Source organism: Toxotes jaculatrix, chromosome 21 (genome assembly GCF_017976425.1).
Source record: "Toxotes jaculatrix isolate fToxJac2 chromosome 21, fToxJac2.pri, whole genome shotgun sequence".
Taxonomy (NCBI): domain Eukaryota; kingdom Metazoa; phylum Chordata; class Actinopteri; family Toxotidae; genus Toxotes; species Toxotes jaculatrix.
The window spans coordinates 15,662,918-15,682,448 of record NC_054414.1 but is presented as its reverse complement, the minus strand read 5'-3'; the positions used below and the strand labels follow the sequence as shown (position 1 = coordinate 15,682,448).

The 19,531-nt window shown below is 41.9% G+C and overlaps 1 protein-coding gene across 3 annotated transcripts; it reads left to right on the top strand.

Moving 5' to 3' along the window:
- The first annotated feature begins 5,898 nt into the window (after window positions 1-5,898).
- Window positions 5,899-19,442, top strand: LOC121201180 (cytohesin-1-like). 3 transcript variants are annotated; one of them, XM_041066878.1, is made up of 12 exons: window positions 5,899-6,043; window positions 10,576-10,658; window positions 13,307-13,371; window positions 13,990-14,056; window positions 14,272-14,390; window positions 14,796-14,989; window positions 16,069-16,217; window positions 16,528-16,640; window positions 17,279-17,357; window positions 17,488-17,559; window positions 18,050-18,204; window positions 18,316-19,442. In XM_041066878.1, exons 1-12 carry the CDS (start codon window positions 6,016-6,018, stop codon window positions 18,392-18,394), a joined length of 1,203 nt encoding a protein of 400 aa, XP_040922812.1. In that variant the 5' UTR covers window positions 5,899-6,015; the 3' UTR covers window positions 18,395-19,442. The 3 variants fall into 3 exon arrangements, with proteins under 3 accessions (XP_040922812.1, XP_040922813.1, XP_040922814.1); XM_041066879.1 differs by lacking the exon at window positions 5,899-6,043 and adding an exon at window positions 7,641-7,983; XM_041066880.1 differs by lacking the exon at window positions 5,899-6,043 and adding an exon at window positions 7,831-7,953.
- Window positions 19,443-19,531: the final 89 nt, after the last annotated feature.

The following is a 19,531-nucleotide window of genomic DNA, read 5'->3' as shown; positions in this document are numbered from 1 at the left end:
GCCCAAAGAGTTCAATAAGTAAATAAATACAATAACATGTTATGAAAACATTCACATCCCCTTCAGGGTGAATTGTAATAACTTTGATGATCCTCTGCCTTAAAATGTCCCAAAATCTGTTTTAATTTTACAGCACTATCAGGACAGTGACAGTGAGTGAGACGGACCGTTCACTAAACAGCTCCTATTCATCACTGATAATCAAGACATGATGAATACAGAAGCATCATGCAATAAAATAGAGAACATTCCTCTGATGGGACTGAAAATGACCTGAAAAAGAAGGAGCATGAAATAATGTTTGATAGTAATAAGCAGAATTTTAAAGATGCATGGATTTTTCCACTGTTGTACAGTCTGTAAATACCATAATTATTTATATTTATCTCATAATTTCTCATTTATTTATTTTAAATCTGTAGAACCACTAGAACTGTTAATGCCATAGTGGAATAAAAATGTCCTGTCCAAAAAAAAAAGACATAATCTGGAGGATTGTTTCTCAATATTTCACATTTCACTGAGTGTCAGACTTGACCTCCAAACCTTTGAAATGTTAAGCATGTTATGCAGTCACAGTTGGCCTTCATTTGGCGGCTGTTAATTTCCCACTTTAGATCGTGAGAGCGGAGTAGAGAGGCTGTGCTGGGAGAAGGGCAGACAAATACGCTTAAATAGATGTGGTAATGGACTCAGCTTGGAAAATATTCGAGAAATGTGCAGGCTGAGCCCAGACCGGGCGGTTTTGTCATCTCTGTTCATTCTCTCCTCAGCAATGTCAAACAGGATCGTAATAATCATTTGGTGTCAGTGGGGATTTGATTTCTTCCTGCATGGAGCTTTAATTTGGACGCTCTGAGGTCAGGACATTGTTCATGAGGGAGGGTGTTAATGTAGTCACAGCTATATTTAGGTGACATGGACTGATGCTGGTTGCAGGATGTCCATGACTGTCCTGACTGTCACTCCTCTTAAATCTACATTTGTTTCTGACTTCTCCCTTTGTGTGTGAAACCGGTTGAGTAACTCTTGAGTGCGTGAGGTCTGTGAACTGTTACTGCAACCTCCACTTTGCAATCCCGCTTACTCAAGACAGTGAGGACAGACAGGAAGAGACACAGAGTTAACGCTGAAGTGCTCGTCCAAACAAGCACAAAGACCCTTTAATGTTAACCTAAGGCAACAGAGAGTCTTTATTACTATCATACCCTCCCAGTTTATTTCTATGTGAGCCTGTGAGATTAAAGCATATCAATCAAATATGGAACAGCCTGATCCATTAAAGCTGCACTTGTCATGTACCTGGTGTGAATAAGTCGTGCATTTCCCCTTAAACACTGTCCCTTGTAGTTATGATGCCACCCAGTGGCCACCAGGGGACACAGCAGCTTCTTCAGAAGACTTGAACAAGCCGAGGTTTCTTCTACTGATCTGATCCCATGCTTTCAAACAGGATGGTAAGGCAACTGTATTTAAGAAGCACATTAAATTACAAGTAAACATAGTATAACATATTATAATGCAACAATAACTGGAAGAAAAACTGAGGAAATTACCCATCACTCTGTTTTGTTTTGTTTTAATCTTACTGACACTAGTCACTTACTGACACCCGCCCACCCCAAATTAACTTATAAGTTCTTGCAGCAAACTTGGCAAACCTGTTTACACATTGAGCAATTACAGAGCAACGTTATCATTCATCATGTGTCTGGACACCTGACGAGTGTAGGTCCAACATCACTCTCTCAGCTCTGTTTTAAGATCTCTACCAACTCCTGGCAGAAACATCTGCACAGCTAACTGTGTCTGTTATTTTATGCTGAGCAGTTTGAGCTTTTCACCTGATCTGAACTAGGTTTTCCTCTCAGAGGATGCTGTCTGTGTCGGTTTTCATAATAAGCAGCAGCAGACGGTGCAACACAAGGAACTTTAACCCAACTGCATATATCATCTATACATAGCAGAGAGGATGATTTGAATGCAATTTGTCAGCATCGCTACTCGATGAAGCCTGATGCTGTGGAAACAGACTTTCTCTCTCTCTCTTTTATTTAATATGCAAAACACATAAAAGTTCACTGGAGGCTATTTACATCATACCACCCACTCTTCCTCTGTTCCTCTGTTTTACCACCTGTGACGTCTGGTTTCTAGGTTTATATATATGTATATATATGGGCTCGTCAGGTGGCCATCACTGAGGCCCATCCCAGCCTCCCTCGGCCCATGTTTTAAAAAAAAAAACAGCAGTATGTTGTAAATTAAATTGGGCTCTGATGTGTGTGTGTGTGTGTGTGTGTGGGTGGGTGTGAAGCAGGATGATGTTACGAGTTTGTGTGCATGTGTGTGTCCATTTGTCGTCACTTCCAAGAATACTTTAACAACTGTTCAAATGACACAGCAGTGGATGTGTGTCTATATAGTGTGTGTGTGTGTGTGTGTGTGTGTGTGTGTGTGTGTGTGTGTGTGTGTGTGTGTGTGTGTGTGTTCTTCTACCTATGTGTATTTAAGTGTAGTTGTATGTGGAGATTGTTTTTTAATCTGTTCTCTAAAATCCATGAACACACTTTACATAGTGGCGGGTTTTTGTGTGCATAGTAGTGGAAGTGAGGCTGAATTCAGGAGCGAGGTCAAGTGTGTGAACACGAGGGAGGAGGGAGGAGAGAGAGTGAGAGTGGAGGGTGTTTTTCTGAGAGTCTGTCAGAGTCTGGTGGCGGTCGGAGGAGAAAACACTAAAGCCCGGCTTATTCAATGAGCTCCTCACTGAGAGACTAACAGCTTGAGTCTGCTGCTAATTTTGACATCTTTTAGTAAAGTATGACTCCGACTTAAAGGGGAGTGAAGAACAGAGATGCTGAGAGGACACTGTTAACCTGAAACGCTGTTTTTGTCACAAACTCCTGAATACACGGTGCTGTGATGGGGACTGTCAGTGAGCTGTGTGCCTCCAGTTTCCAGGCATTTCTCTGTCCTTCAGTACGACCAGGGGCACCTGCTGCAGCCACAGGTAAGCGCTCTAAAGAAAATACACTTTTTTTTTTTCTGTTTTCTCAGAAGATGTCTGCGAGCTTGTGAATAATTCTGGTATACCACTGCCATTTTGAGCTGAGTAAACATGCTTTATCTTGTATTTATATTTTTCTGAGCTTATCCCTCTGGAGACCGTCTGTTCTCTATTCTTTGCTGTAACATAACTTTATTTATAAATCATGAAGAGACAAGCTGAGAAAACCAGTTGAAAGTGTTGATGTGACACAGTGACACAGTTTATGTCTGTAGAAAAAAATTGAAATCTGAATTGTTAATTTTTAGAGGCAACAATAGACTTTCAATGAAAAAGGCACAAAACTAATCTGTTGTATTTGTGAGTATAAATAATGAAATTATATTTTTACAACAGTGAGCTATTCCACAGTAATATTTTGAGCCATTAGCATGAAAGATTTGCACATTTGTTTGTTGGCGTACGTGTTAAAATTCACATGCTTTTGGTTCCTGGCAGCTTTGTACTTAAATTGGTAAATAAGAACAACAAGGACACTGTGCACGTTGGGTAAGGATGGTTTAAAAGGTGCAACACAAAGAGAAAAATGAGCCAAAATCAACCTGGACTCAAGAGGGTTGTTTTATTTGTTTATTTTAATTAATTATCAACATTGTTAATTTTACAGGTTTTTTGTTGGTTTCATGTTGCTTTTGTGTGACTCTTGGTAGCCCTATAAATGACAGACAAACACAGCCAGACTGGCACAAAGTGCTATTAGTGTTCAGTTGCCGTGGTGATTTGTAGTTAGGTTATCAAGACACGGAGCGCTGTGTAGTGTGTGTGTGCACCATGCTGTGTTTTTGACATTTCTGTGGTCATGTACACACATGAGTCAGGCAAACTGTGTGTGTGTGTGTGTGTGTGTGTGTGTGTGTGTGTGTGTGTGTGTGTGTGTGTGTGTGTGTGTGTGTGTGTGTGTGTGAGATGGTGGGCTTGATTTGAGAACATGACGCACACCCATCATCCTCTGCTCCAGGATCCTCCTCTCTAGTGGGTGCTGTAGTGACATAATCGCCATCGCTGCCCACTGTTCTCCCTCTGCGCAGGTGCTTTCATACTGTATTTCTTACTGCTCATTCAAAAGCATTCTTACACAATGAGAGCAGCACGGTGCTCACCCAGGTTATTTCCATTTGCCTTAAAGCCTTCATGACTTTTCTTTCTGTGGCTGGACTTCCCCCCCTCTTTTTCCATGTAATTTCCTCTTCTTTCTTCTTTTATTATTTTTACGCCATAAGCCTCAAGGCCTGTGTACTAGTGATGTTTTTTGCAGATAAACCCTTTATCCATGAAACGGATTCACGCAACAGGCTATACAGTGGCTCCCTTTGAGAGCGATGAACAGCTTTGCATTCACCATTTGTCAGCCAGAAGTATTAAAGAGGTTCATGTTCCCACTCATCTTCAGTCATGCAGATAATTTTGGTTAGGGTTATAGGGTTAGCGTGTGTCCCAGCCCCTGTACAGTGGAGTTGGCGATCACAACACTGAAAAATGACATTTTAAAAATGTTACTTCTCTTTCCATAAGCAATGTTCCTGTCACTCTGGATAATCCACAGACCTCACTGTCGACAGTTTTCATTTGAGCTGCTTTCTACCACAGAAACAGTCCACAGTGAAAACCGTTCACTAAAAAAGGAACAAAATATGTGTCTTTTGTATTTGGGTGAGCCGACCTTTTAAACTGTCAAACTGCAGCCGTTCTTCCTTACCCCTCCTAAACATATCCTGTTTTTGGTGTGTCCAAACTCGGAATAAAGCACTGATTCAAGCGCACAGCTGCAATCCTTTGCCCTCCTTTCCTCTGTCCTTCCCTACATCCTCTCTTCTCCCTTCCTCTTTCCCTCACACAAACCACCCATCTCTGATATCAAACCTGCTTCCTCAGGCTTCACACCCTTTTTGGAAAAATAAATATGTCTCCCTTCTACAGCAGGTGGGGGGATATTATTTTAGAGTTGGTTAATTTGTGCTTCTCATTGTGTTGTGTATTATCTTCCTGCTTGAATGGGGAGAAACTCATGTCTCTGCCAAGTCTTTCATCATTTCAACTGGGTGGAGTACTAAAACCTGAAAAACTGAAACATTTACACATATTCGCAGGCCAAAACACACTCAAACTAATTTTGTGAGCAGACACAACTATACACTATACACACTTCTAAAAAAAACAAAACAAAACAAAACAAAAAAACGTACGTAAGCATGCAAATCATAAACACATTTTCATTTCTCCTTTTCTCTCTCTACACACGTGCTTTCGCTAATAGAATTAAAAACAGCTGCGATGACAAACAGTGAAAAGTATGAAATACTGAGCCAGAATTACAGCACAACACAAAATGTCTGCAAAATTATGAGACACTAGGTCAAAACTGTGATTTGATATCTCACAACTGTGACAGAAGAAGACAAAAGTTTAACTTGAAAGTTATAAAGTCAGAATTTGGTCTACTCATTCCATTACATTTATTTCTCATGTAAAACATCTTCATAGTTATAGGTCCGGTGGACTGTCATGGCCGTTTCTTGAAGTAGTTCATGCTGGATTTTGTGTCTGCTTTGGTTCATTATCTAGTTTTCAGAAGCCAGCTTCTCGACAGTTTCAGTTTCCTGACGCACTTTTGCACCCAGACTTGCATTTCTATTTACTTCTTTTCACTTCAAAACTCAGCAAACCAGGCAATCTTCCCAGGGGTGCTCAAATATTTGCATACGTCCATCACTTGGTAGCTATCTAGATGTGGTTTGTTAGCGGCTCTCTGATTGGCTGCTACCCTTCGAAGCCCCGCCCACGCCATCCTGCTCCAGCGCCGGCTGTCTCTGAACAGACAGTTGTCAGTAACTGCCAGTCTAACGGTAACTGACTGACAAACTACAGACGCATCCCGACCTTTAAAGTTGCTTTTAAGGCGAACAGTTTTGGCGTTGTTTTCCTGGCCAGCGTTGCCCAGAAGCACAGACATGGTTTTGAAGTCGGAAGACGGAGTTGGTAAGTTGCCTGACCCGCTTTAGTTACGTTACAGTAAGCAGGGCTAACTTGGAGGCTAACCGGCTAAACGTAACTTTATCCAGCGCTAAATAACTGAAGCAAACACTCATGTTAGGAACAGGTAGTTTTATGTGTTTTGGGATTTAATCTATCATAAGAGCGAACGCAACAAGTCTTCATCGTCACTGGTTAATACTCTTTGGCAGTCTTTATTAACTGGCACAAGGGATCCATTATTATTAATCTGGATTGAGGCCAGACCTCATGGGGGTTTGTGCTTATTGTGCTGCACTTAATAATTCATGTGTCTATAAATACAGTCAATGCGCCCATTTATTGGTTGGAAATGAAGGAATTGCCCTCAAAATTACTTCGGCTTTTTAGTTAACTTGGCTGCTCGCACTTCTCTGCTCGGTTTTCCAATATATGTGACCAAAGAGTTGGACACTGACAGCGGTAGGAGGTTGTGGCAAGGCTGCAAAAGGTCAGTACAGAGAGGGAGAATTTGCCACAAAAAAAAAAAAAAAAAAAAACACATAAAAACTAACTTTAGTTCGGCCTCCTCTCAGCTGTGCTGGTGTTTCCTCTAACAATTTCAGCCACTCTGACAGGATGCGCCTTTACAGTTGGGTATCTCATTCTGTCAGCTGGGAAATATCTGCCGAAATAGAGTACAAAATATGCTTGAACTGAGTGTCATGTGGGAAGAAGCTATGTCAGTATGGGCTACCAGTAACATAAACTGTTTTTTAGGTAAGGTAGCCACTGTCAAGTGGGGTATGTCAGAACAGCTTCTTCCCCACTTACCAGACTGAGTGCTGCCTTATTTTTTTAGCATAGATATAACACTGAGAGTTCATTATGATTGCTTTTTCTCACTGTCTGTCACATAAGGATGTGTTACTTTTCTGTTTCAGGGCACATTTTGTTCTCCCCTGTTCACCCCTTGCTGTTGGATTTGTTTCTGCTTTCTTACTTGCCGGACTTTCGAGTCTTAAGGCTGTATGAATGCAATCAGTCACCAGGGAGTTTACCATAACCACAGGATTATATCACTGTGTTAAGCTTGTTATCCTCAGGCCAGGGAACATTGAAACGGACAATTATTGCCTTGTGAGCGCTGAAGTGGACAATTATTGCCTTGTGAACTGTACCACACATTGAATTTCTCAATCTTTAAAAATACAGATGATTTTCTAGTCATAACCAAACTGCGCTGCCTTGGGTCCTGGGTCAGCTGCCATCCTGTCATTGGTATGTGTTCATTTCTATGAGCAAACACATGTGATGAGCAGAGAGAGGAGAACAAAGACTGATTTAATTCTCATGTTGAGAGATTATTTGTTGCATTTTGGTGACCAGGTGAAGTGAGTCTGCCTCATGTGTGCATCCTCCTCGTTTCTGCACCAGACACTGTTTTGACGCACGCAAAACTGCAAGTCCCCACCCCTCGGACACCGATGTCCACGTGGGGGAGACTGTGTTTGATGATCCACTCATTGAAAGAGGGAGGAGTCAAGATGGTGGGCGGGAAGTGGGGGGGGGGGGGGGGGGATAAGAGTTCAAGGGTTTCCCACTCACACACTCCTCATCCTCATTCAGCCACAGGCTTGCTCCCCTCCTCTCCCCTCTGCTGGAATGAGTGCCTGAGGATTAAAGAGGCAGGGAGGCTGGACTAGAGGACCACAGGATTGGGATTGGGATTGTAAAGGTCAGACAGGACTGGATTAGTACTGGAGCTTTGGGCTGTTTTGTACTGGAATTGGTGACTAAGTAAGAGTTGTGGACTCTGGAGCTGGAGCGAGAATCAAAACTTGACTACGAAAAGCTAAAGAAACTGAGTGTTTTCGGCCGCACTGGGACCTCTGAGACTGGCGGTGAAGCCATTCAGCACGCAGAAGCGTTCTCTGGTATGAACCTCAGGATTATGACACAAATGTGTAGGTGTTCAGTGCGTCATCATTACTTCTGCATTAGAGCTGTTATGCAGAAACTTATCTGAATGAGCGTGTGTGCGTGCATGTGTGTCATCACTCCTTCCTCTGAAACCCGACGAGAGCCGGAAACCCAGGCAGAATGTACATTTGGTAACTGCTGATTGATAAATGTGGTTAGGTGTTTTTTTCGTATGTCATTGCATCTTCACAGGATGTGATGTGCTGCATTATGTACAAAGCGGAGAGAGTGTGGAATTAGAATAAAGAGCGAACTTAAAGTCTGGATATGCCGGTTGTCCTGAGCAGCTTGGCATCTGCAGCACTGCTATGACAAGGTGTCCCATTACTTACCAACATAAACACACACTCTGTGACCTCAAGGCTATGCAGAGCAGCCGGCTGAGGAGCCTGAAGTCACATGTTGTTTTTTTGTTTGTCAGAATGTGAATGTTTTTGTGTTTTTTTGTGCTTGAGAGAAATGATAAAATGACAGTGTCTCATAAAGCATCATAAATTATTTCCTCAGTGAAACGCCTGCAAGAGGAAGTGAGGGTGAATGCCAGTTTCACTGCCTCCCTGCCCACAATGCTGTGTTATTCTTGTCCTCAGGTTTATAATAGGAGCCGGCCTACTTAAAGCTTTCTTTCTGAGAGAGGGGCATGTGTGTGATGAGCGAGTGTGTCTTTGTCTGTGTATTTGGAGTATGTTAATAATACCAGTATCCACCTGTCACGCCACATTGGATTTTTCTAAATTAGCATTTAGTCACTGGTTGAGTACTGTGGTAGGAATAATTTCTTGTAGACATGTTTTTTCATTGATTGGCTTTGTTTTAGGACTGCAACTGCAGATTATTGTCCTTATCGACGAATCTGCTGATTATTTTGTTAATTTCGATTTTGTTAATCGAGCTCAACTTGCTCTTCCCGTTCTTTAATCCTTTTGTTTTCCTGTGTCGGACCAGAGGTTGACACTGACTAACTTGTCCATGGTGGCAAAGTGAATTGAACAGTTAACTTGAATTGCTCAGCGTGACTCCTCTAATGAGGCTGACAAACAGCAGCAGCAGCCCAGCTTGATTTGTCCTCTGTGGCTCCTTGTTACTCAACATAAATTGTGTCTTTTCTTCACCTTTGTCTTCAGTTAGAGAATGTTTATATGCTTCAAAAGGAGCCATAGAAAAAGCTTATGAGACACCCAGTGGAGAGGAGCAGCAATTATAGTTGACAGTGCAGAGGTGTGATGTTTGAAAATCTGTAGACGTGAAACATGAAATATGCAGATCAGCACACTAACTCTTAATGCTGCACTCCCTTTCCTGTCGTTCTCTTTTCTTTTTTTCTTTCTCATATTTTCATGAGAAAAACCACACGCCAGTCACTGACAGATCTGCATTTCCCTCTTCACCTTATCGTTCCCCTGCAGATATTGTGTGTGTGTCTGGGGGCACATGGACCTCTGTTCTATCAGAGGACACACTTGGTCATGTACAGTAAAGGGTGTGCTTCATATGGAGGGCGGAGGGTGGCACGAACATCTGAGCTTAACAGATCCATTAAAATATGAAGCCTAACGTTCCATTTTCATACTATTATTCATTTGATTATTCATCTGTTTCTTTTGTTTTCCTTTGGTTATTGTTAATTAGATGATTAATGTATTAACAACAAATTAGTCATCAACTAACGTGATAATCAGTCAATCATTTATCATTTTTCTTGTAAAAATGCCAAGGATTTGATGTTTCCAGCTCCTCAAATGTTGTTTTTGCTTCTTATAAATTACAGTAAAGTGAATAATTTTTTAGTTTGTTAGTCGGACAAAACAAGATCTATATGACATTAGTTTGGGCTTTGGGAAATTACTAGGGGTATTTTTCACATTTTAAACTCTATTGCAGTTTGTAGTGCGCAATAATGGTAATCTGCCTCATTATGTTGCAGCTTTGCAACAAGCATGTCTGAATAGTTAAGTTCAGACATATATTGTTCAGTCCTGGTTAACACAGTCAACAGCAGCTTTAACTCTGATAAAAGCTCTCAGGCAGTTTTATTTAATCTGTACCAACCATGTAGATTTAGAAGTTTTCTCCCATTCTTCTCTGTAGGAGTTCAGTCTCTCAGTGTCCTGCACCTACACATTTTCTGTCATTAATCTAAAGTGTTTAAATGCTCTCGAACGCTGCCTCTATTTTTATAATTGCTACTTAGTTCTGGCAATTATGAATGTCGCTTTCATCGGCTGTGAAACACAACTGAAATGGAGAAGATGTTTATTGTTGTTATTGTTTCCTCCTCCTCACTGAGCAGTGATGGCGAATAGTCCTTATGTTTCAGCTTCACACACACACACAGGTATCAGACAAAGGGGGCTGATTTCATCCTGTAGTTTGGGGTTTGGATGTCAGGGAGTGGGGTGGGGGGTGGCAATGGATCAAAGATTATGTTGCCATAGTGACCCGGAGCAGTGGGACTCTCAGGTCTCATCTTCCTTTGTATGTGTGTGTTTGTTTATACAGTGCATCTATTGTGTAAGAGAGAGAATATGTGATCTGTGTATTTCAGTGATACATGTACTTCCCTGTCCTCTCCTCAGTGCCTGATGACCTCAGTCCAGAGGAGAGACAGGAGCTGGAGAGCATCCGCCGCAGAAAACAAGAGCTCCTGCAGGACATACAAGTAAGGACAACACTCATGCTGCCTCTACTCCCTTACACTTGCCACGTCCCGGGCCAATGATGGGGATCTGTACCGGGGCTCGCGATGGGGTTTGACAGCTTTTTTGTCAGATCTGAATCCAGTTCCGAATCCGCTTATTGCACCCAAATGCTTTTGACTCCTTTATCGAACCTGTTAAGCGTGACACTGACATGAACAGAAACAGTAGTGCTTAACAGTCAAACATAAAGCACAGACACAGTGCTGTGTCCAAGGGTTGTACGGCTTTCACCACACATTTTGTCACAGCTCTGTGACATTCATCAGTCCTTTACTTTAACATGTTGGATGGTAGATATTATGTATTAATATTGCATTTTGCAGTTGTTTTGGAACGTTTAAGCCGGTCAGCCATGTCTGTTTACAACAGCATCACTTCTGGGTGTGCACGTTTGTATATGTCATCAGACTTTTGTGCGTGTAGTCTCAGAAAGAGGGGCTAAATAGCACAAAAAGAAAACATGAATGAAAGAGTCAACAGCAAAAATTTAATCTTAACTTTATAGACTGTGAAAAATAAGGAGGTTACACCTGTTACTTCAGTGTACCAGATACATATTTAGTCAACATTGAGGCAAATGTGTTGGATTGGACTCTGTAATGGCAGATGCTCAATATTAAAGGACTGGGATCACGATCAAGGCCAGAAAAACTTGATCTGGACATCCCTACATTACGCCTTTTATTTTTTCAATCAGTTTGTTAAACTTTAAAGCAAAACTGGAGCCGAATTCATCTGGAGTTCAAATTCTTCGCCTTTAGTCTATTTCTGTTTTCTGTCCTCAGTGATTACTGCTTGGGCAAAATACTTTCTTAACAGGGCAGCCATGAAAGGGAGTTTGTTTTTGTCCGTGCTGTGAACCCTGTGGTTATCTGGACTGTTGCAAGTTTCTCTCTCTTTAACATTACATTTAATGGTCAGGCGGAATGATTACAGCAAACAAGAACAGCTTCAGTGCTCATATGAGCACCTGGCTTTTGTTGTGAGACAGATTTTGAAACCTGTCCTTTACAGGAAAACCAGAATCACACCGTGCATTGTTTGCTTTTCCATTTTTTCCCTCTTTGTGTGAACATCACATTGTTCAGGTAGTTCTTTCTTCTCTCTTTGTCCTTGACTAGATTTGTTTCTCTATGTCTAGACCAGTGTGCCTAGGGATGTGTTTGTGTGTTTGTGTGTGTATACAGTTTGTGCGTGTGTGCGTGCGTGTGTGTGTTGGGAGGATTGGGGGTTATAGGGGTATGACCACCGGAGCGTTACTGCACACATTCAAGACAGATGATCCTCTTTGTGTGGGGGTGCATTTGTATGAGTGGGGGTGCACCTCTCATATATGTGTGTGTGTGTTTATGTTTTACATGTGCTCGTGTGCTGTACTGCTCTTTACATACATCTTGCTCAGGCTCTAAAAAAAAAACAATGTCACCAAACAAACCACCCGAGATTTGAAAGAATTCGTATTCAGTTACTGTATTCAGAACAGGATTTGGACTCAGTAAAATGAAAGGATTCAAGGTGGGCATTCAAAACACACACACACACACACAAAGAAAAACAAAAACATGCCCTCAGGGCAGCGACACTGTAAGTAGATTGATGGAGTTTATTACCAAGGTTGACTCTCGCTCTGAGTTTCTCTCCTCTAAGCCCCGCCCCTGTCTTGCCCTGGGGGGCAGATGGGTAATGAGCTATGAAATATTCTAGTAATGGAGACAGAGGACGCTGTTTGTTTATAGGGGGTTGTAACCTTTGAAATGCACATGGAGGAATCCAGATAACTGAAGTTTGTGTTTTTTCACCTTAGGTGAGCATGTGGCGACGTAGCCTGGTTTTCACTCAGTGAGGGGTTGTGGGTGATTATAACTCTAATCTGAGACTGTGGCCGTCTCTCCTTCTGTTTCTCCTCTGTCACTATCTTAGTCCATTATCTTTTCTGCTGGGCTCAGTGTTTCTCCATCTGTTTCTCTCCTCTGTTCTTTCCTGCCGTAAAACCTCTGCCTCTGAGCAGCTCTGCTAAGCCAGTCAAAGTCTTTGATCCTGCATACTCCCGTCTCCCCACCAGGGTGACACTCCAACAGACCAAGGGAGGGCGGGGGGGTTTGTCAGGGGGGAGTTGGTTGATAAATCTAGGTCAGCACAGGGGAGAGGAGGAGCGAGGAGAGGGAAGCAGGGGAAGGGTGGTCGGTCCTGACCCTAGAACAGGTGCAACAGCTCCCAGAGAGGATTTTCTGCAGAGGACGGCTGTTCCACATAACTCCTGCAGAGAGGAAGAATGAGTCGGACTGAGAGCGAGTGAATCACGTCTGCACTTTTTAGGGGTTTTACTGGGTCATCTCTCCAGTAAGAAGTGCTTGTCTGGATGTGTTGGTCAGTGAGATGTAGCTGGAACAGACAACTATGTTTAATGCATTGTTCGGATGCTGAGATCAAAGCATCGCTACAAGTTTATGTAAAAGGTCAGACATCACACAAATATCACATGTATATATGTGCCTTTGCTCAAAAGCCAAACAGATCAACCTTTTTTTTCCCTGTCTCTTTCTGTTCTCTCTCTCTCTCTCTCTCTCTCTCTCTCTCTCTCTCTCTCTCTCTCTCTGTGTGTTCTCAGAGGCTGAAGGATGAGATAGCAGAGGTGACCAATGAGATTGAAAACCTGGGCCTGACTGAAGAGAGGTAAAGTATCTCTCAACAAGCATTTCTGTGCATGTGTGTAGGCGGCATTGGTTCGCTCAGCCTTTGTTTTAGTGGAAATGCATGTATGGGGAAAGCCGGGAAAAATGACCAGAAAAATCAGCCTCTAGGACACTTAGAGCAGAGTTTAGTGCCTTGTGGGATTTAGGGCTGCAACTAAAGATTGTTTACATCATCCATTGATTTGTGGAATGTTGTGTCTAATAATTATTTAGTGTCTGGAAATGAGGAAAAACAAGACGAAGTCTTCAGAGCTTATTTTGTTTGACCAATGTTTCAAAACCCAAAGATATTCAGTAAATACACGAGGTCCTCTCAGCTGTTCTCTGAGCTTTCAGCCGTATCGAAAGCTTCGCCGTCTTTGACTGAAGAAATCTTTGTGAAATGTGTCGCAAAGGTTAACCAAGGTTAACACTCAAAGACGTTCGGTTTACTTTGATATAAAACTGAAAAAAGCAGCAAATTGTTAATTCTGTCTGTTCATTTCTCATTTATCAACGTATCGTTTAATCGGCTAATCCTTTCACTGCTAGACTGTCGATGGTATAACCACTGGCAGTTCGCTGAGGTTCTTTTTTTAAACTGGTAATCTGCTCGTAGGAAAAGCATGCAGAGGAATAAACAGATGGCCATGGGCCGAAAGAAGTTCAACATGGACCCCAAGAAGGTGAGAATGAATCAACGTCAGACTCTTCCTTCGTTGAATCATAATCAACGCAAAGTCAGAAACCGAATATGATCAAAATCAGGCTGATCATGGTTGCAGCTGTTGATTAGTGTGTTGATTGGTGTGTTGATTGGTGTGTTGGACTGTTTTTTGTATTTGTGTTTTCCGGTGTATGACGTTCACACTGTGTTGCATGTTCTGATTTTGTCCCTCAGGGGATCCGTTTTTTGATGGACAGTTCTCTGCTGAAGAACACCAGCGAGGACATTGCCCAGTTTCTCTACAAGGGGGAGGGTCTGAATAAGACAGCCATTGGAGATTACCTGGGGGAGAGGTAAGTGATGGTCATAGACCTTTTTCACCACAGACATTTTGACTTATCATTGCTGGAAAAGCACTCTGTAATATTCAAGTGTCCCAGTGACCCAGCTTGTACAATACCAGGACGCTAAAACTGAAGCAGCTGAATGGAGTTCAGCCACTTGTGCTTTGTTTTCACACTGTGACATGTCAAAGTGTCTTCTGTGAAAATGTCAGCAGAGGTAACGATGATACAGCTAGAAAACCCAGCCTTTAAAAAAGAGGTATAATCCTGATATTTTCTATCAGCTGCCAACTCAGGAGCTAAACAGAGCTGCATTCAGTTCTTGATCCTGTTTTTGTTTCTGCTTACTCCCCCCCATGTGGTGTGTGTGTGTGTGTGTGTTTGTGTGTGGGATTTTTTTCTTGTGTGGTGCAGAGATGACTTCAACATCGAGGTTCTGCACGCCTTCCTGGATTTGCACGAGTTCACGGACCTGAACCTGGTTCAGGCCCTCAGGCAGTTCCTGTGGAGCTTCAGGCTGCCCGGCGAGGCTCAGAAGATCGACCGCATGATGGAGGCGTTCGCCCAGCGATACTGTCACTGTAACCCTGGAGTGTTTCAGAGCACAGGTACAGGAGTGTGTGTTTGTTAGAGAGCAAATAGTAAAGAGGAAGTTACAAAAAACGTTTACAGTCACAGTTTTTCTTTTTGAGTAATATAAAAGGAGGAGTTGACCACAAAAACACACCACAAAAAAATTTATATCATGTTATCTTGAAATCATGAGTTTTAATTCATATTTTCTGGACAACTGGATCATATGATCAAGTATTTGTAAACTATGTGTCAACTATTTTACACATACATGCCAAGCTAATCAATCAGAAACAGCATGCTGCTGGTGGACAGGTCAGGCTAACGCAATCAGTGTAACCTGCTCCACCTGCTCCTTAATTTGTGAAACTGCTGCAGCTGGAGCAGAAGCGGAGCTACGGCATTTAATCCCCAGGAAAAACAGCACGTCGGTCATTTGGGAGCATTTTGGGTTTGGGGCTGCAGACGTGCACCAGAAACAGGCACTGTGCAAAACCTGTCGCGCTAAAGTTGCAGCATCCAGCGGAAACACAACCAATTTATACCCGCACTTGAAAAATCACTACAGGCATTTGCATGTCGAGAAAGTCATGCAAAGAAACTACTGAAATGTGGTTAAGCAGAACGACCGAGCCATATCTTAGTTTGACTGTGCGTTTTGTAAATGACAGCTTTGAGTTGAAAAGTCGCTGCCTGCAGACAGCATACTTTCCCACTGACCACACCAGAGAGAATATTGCCCTGGGATATTTAACCTTTTTAACTTAACACAGTTAAGGATTTTATTTTTTGCACTACTTTAAGTCAAAGATGGCTCTTTTAGCATTAGAGTAATGGCATTTTTGTTTTAATGGTATGATGTAGAGTTAAATCAAAATCGCAATATCTGCCAGAAAAATTGCAATTAGATCTTTTCCTAAAACTGTTCAGCCCTAGTCTTTATTTATAAAGCACTATTCAAATCAAAGTTACTTGCATGGTTGAATCAGGACTGCAATGAGGCAAATATAATCAGATCATTAAAAATAATTCAAAAGTAAAAGGAAATAAAATACTCGGCAATAACTTAAGAAGATAAAAATAAGTTAGTTGAGATTTTTTTTTTTTTTTGCAGATACCTGTTACGTGTTGTCGTTTGCCGTGATCATGCTGAACACCAGTCTACACAACCCTAACGTGAAGGACAAACCCTCGGTTCAGAGATTCACAGCGATGAACAGAGGCATTAATGACGGAGGAGACCTGCCGGAGGAGCTACTCAGGGTGCGAGAGATGAATTTTCCTAAAACAAGTCTGTTTCACTGAAAGTTTATAATTTAAGCAACACAGCTGATTTCTTGCCTTGTTTTTCAGTTGGGTGACTTTAGATTATTTTACCTGAGACCTTATCAGCCACTTTAAATATTCAGATATAAAAATTCCCTGCAAAGAGGCTCTTTAGATGGAAGAAGAATCTTGGCTCGTCTTTTTTTTTTGAAGTGGAACTCACAGTAAACATCCTGCCTATATTAATGCCACTTCAGTAATCCATGTTGTAACATTTCCCCACCTCTTTACATCTCCCTCTGTGTAGAACCTGTACGACAGCATCAAGAACGAACCCTTTAAGATCCCAGAGGATGATGGGAATGACCTCACGCACACCTTCTTCAACCCCGACAGAGAAGGGTGGCTTCTGAAACTCGGTGTGTGCGTCCGTTTCAGTGTGATATTTATCATTTTGTTTAAATTTGAATTCACTCAGTTGCACAGCCCTCTAGTGGACTGGATCTGTAACAGCTGCTTTAACATGAGGAGGACAAATCATGTTGAAACTCAGGACAAAGTTGACTGTAATTTTGGACACTTCCAAGTTTTGTAATGCTCACGTTGACGTTCTTTTTGTTTGTTTGTGTTTCATGTGTTTTGACTCCAGGAGGTATGTACCCTTAAACTCCACAGCTTTAATACACTGCTTTGCTTCTCAGCTGCCCCCTCCCCACCTTTTTACCCCCACTGTCTACATGCATTCACCTTCACATCACCATTTTAGACAGAACAAAGACAGGCCATTCATTTTTATATCTGATTTCACACTGTGTTTGATGCAAAAAAAACAAAAACAAATGCCAGCTGTTTCACCTCTGCTTCTAACCACTGGACTCCTTGATCTGGCTCCCTAACCTCAGCTTTTGCGATCAGTAGGCTTTGTTTAACCTGCTGATTTGTGTCATCAGTGTGCTTCAGAGTGTCGCTGTTGTCGTATGACGTCCAGTTTTCTGCCCCGGCTCTAACAGCTAAACTTTCCTGTCTTCACTGTAGTAGCTCAACTGTAACTTCTCCTCAGGTGGACGAGTAAAGACCTGGAAGAGACGCTGGTTTATTCTCACAGATAACTGCCTCTACTACTTTGAATACACCACTGTAAGTAATTTCTGTTTTGACTGCATGGCAGAGTAAGAACAGAAATATCTTAAAAACCCGAAGGCTTAAGGAAGTTATACTTAGATCTCTCACATTGTAATTTATTTTCTCTCTCTGCTGTGTTTACAAGGATAAGGAGCCCAGAGGAATTATTCCACTGGAAAATCTGAGTATCAGAGAAGTTGAGGACTCTAAGAAACCGGTAAATCCTTTCTTCTCACTTCTCTTCCTGTCACAGTTTAGTTTTTCATGGAATTGATCATTTCTGCTGTTTGTTTTTTTTTTCTCTCTCCACAAGAGGTCACAAGCTTTAGTACTAGGTCTGGAACGAAAGATAGCACTGGCAGATTTCAACGAAAATATTGTCATCTGTGTCTCAAAAAGATGTTAATTATCTTAAAATAGTTAGCTTTAGCGAGGTGTAGCCAATAAACACACAGCTGAGTCTCACCTTCATCCCCCAGTGAGATGTATGTGGAACCTGTTGTGGTGGGATATCCATTAGCTGCAGATCCACGGTGAAAACTGCATTTTTCACACCACTAATCAATTCATTGTTCCTTTTTTTTTTTTATCCCCTCTGTCGTCGGGAAGTCTATTTATTCACACTAATTTATGTTTTTGCGCCGTTCACACATTTCCTGTTGACATAAACCTCCTGACTCATCTTGTTTGTGCCGCTCTCTCACCAGAACTGCTTCGAGCTCTTCATCCCCAACCACAAAGATCAGGTGATCAAGGCCTGTAAGACGGAGGCAGACGGCCGCGTCGTCGAGGGGAACCACACTTTCTACAGAATCTCCGCTCCGACGACAGAGGAGAAGGACGAGTGGATCAACAGCATCAAGTGAGTCACGTTTAAACTCTCTCTCTCTCTCTCTTGCAGGTGCTGACTGTGATGATGATGATGATTTCCTGGATGCATTGTATCTAACCCTCCTTCCTCGTTCACCTGCAGAGCTGCCATCAGCAAAGACCCGTTCTACGAGATGCTGGCTGCTCGGAAGAAGAAGGTTTCATCTCTGAAGGGGCTGTAGAGCTGATGAGGATTAAACATTGAAACCACAAGCACAGGTTTGACTCACCAAAGCAGCAGACTGGACATGGACCTGATATTCCTGCTGCTGCAGTGACACTTGGACCTGGTACAGAGGATTCATCTTTTAAAGAGGCTCGTCCTTTGGCACCGACTCTCTTTACAGGTTTGACCTTCGGTTGAATGTTTAATTTCCCATCAGCAGACAAAATGATTCAGTCATAGACTTTTTTTTTGTTATCATAAAACATCTCCTTTTGAAAACCATACTTCTGCAGTGCTATAACCATGCTCTGCCCTTTGGTTAAGGCTCCCACTCCTCTTCAAATCTGCCGAAATGACTGTTGAAACGTGTCTGATTCATCTCAGAGCCTCCTCATGCAGACTGTTTGTGATTGAGCCGCAGCTACTCAAACATTTCATTGGAGGGAAAATGTGGAGAAGAGAGCAGGAAATGTTTTCAGTCAGATTGAAAATGTAATCAGTGTGTAACACTGAAACATAAATAGTGACGGTTAGGAACCAGACAACTTGCTGACGTTTGACTAAAACCTTTCTACATCTGGTAAAAGAACAACACAGCAGAAAGAGTGATGATGAAATGCTGGACAGTTACAGTATAAATCATATGCTGTACATTAGCATGACTCAGATTTTACATCTCTAAAATTAAACACTTTAGTTAGTTTACAACCAACCAATCTCCATTTTGATCAGTGGAGGCCTGTTGTCCAGACAAGGATTAAACCTGGTCCCAGACTGAACTATAATGAAGATATCTAGTGAAAGAAGGTCATTAGTTTGGTCTGGTATTAGTCCTTGTCTGGGTCTTTGGCCTCTGGACTTCAGTGTTTGTTGCCATATAAGTGCTTTTTTTTTTTTTTTTTTTTTTTTCTTCCCAAACCCTGTTTTCTTACTGCTGTTGCTCTTTTGTCAAAGCACTGTTAATGGAAATGAAGGCAATGCATAAATAGCTAAATATTTATTTATCCAGATTTCTTGTAATTTATTATTTTCAGTTTTTGCCTCATTAAAACTTTGCAAACCAACATTTGACTCTGATTTGTTTTTGACTTTTGTTAAGGGGGAAAAAAAAGCAGCAGTGCCCAAATTAAAGCTGGAAAATACGTCTGTTCAT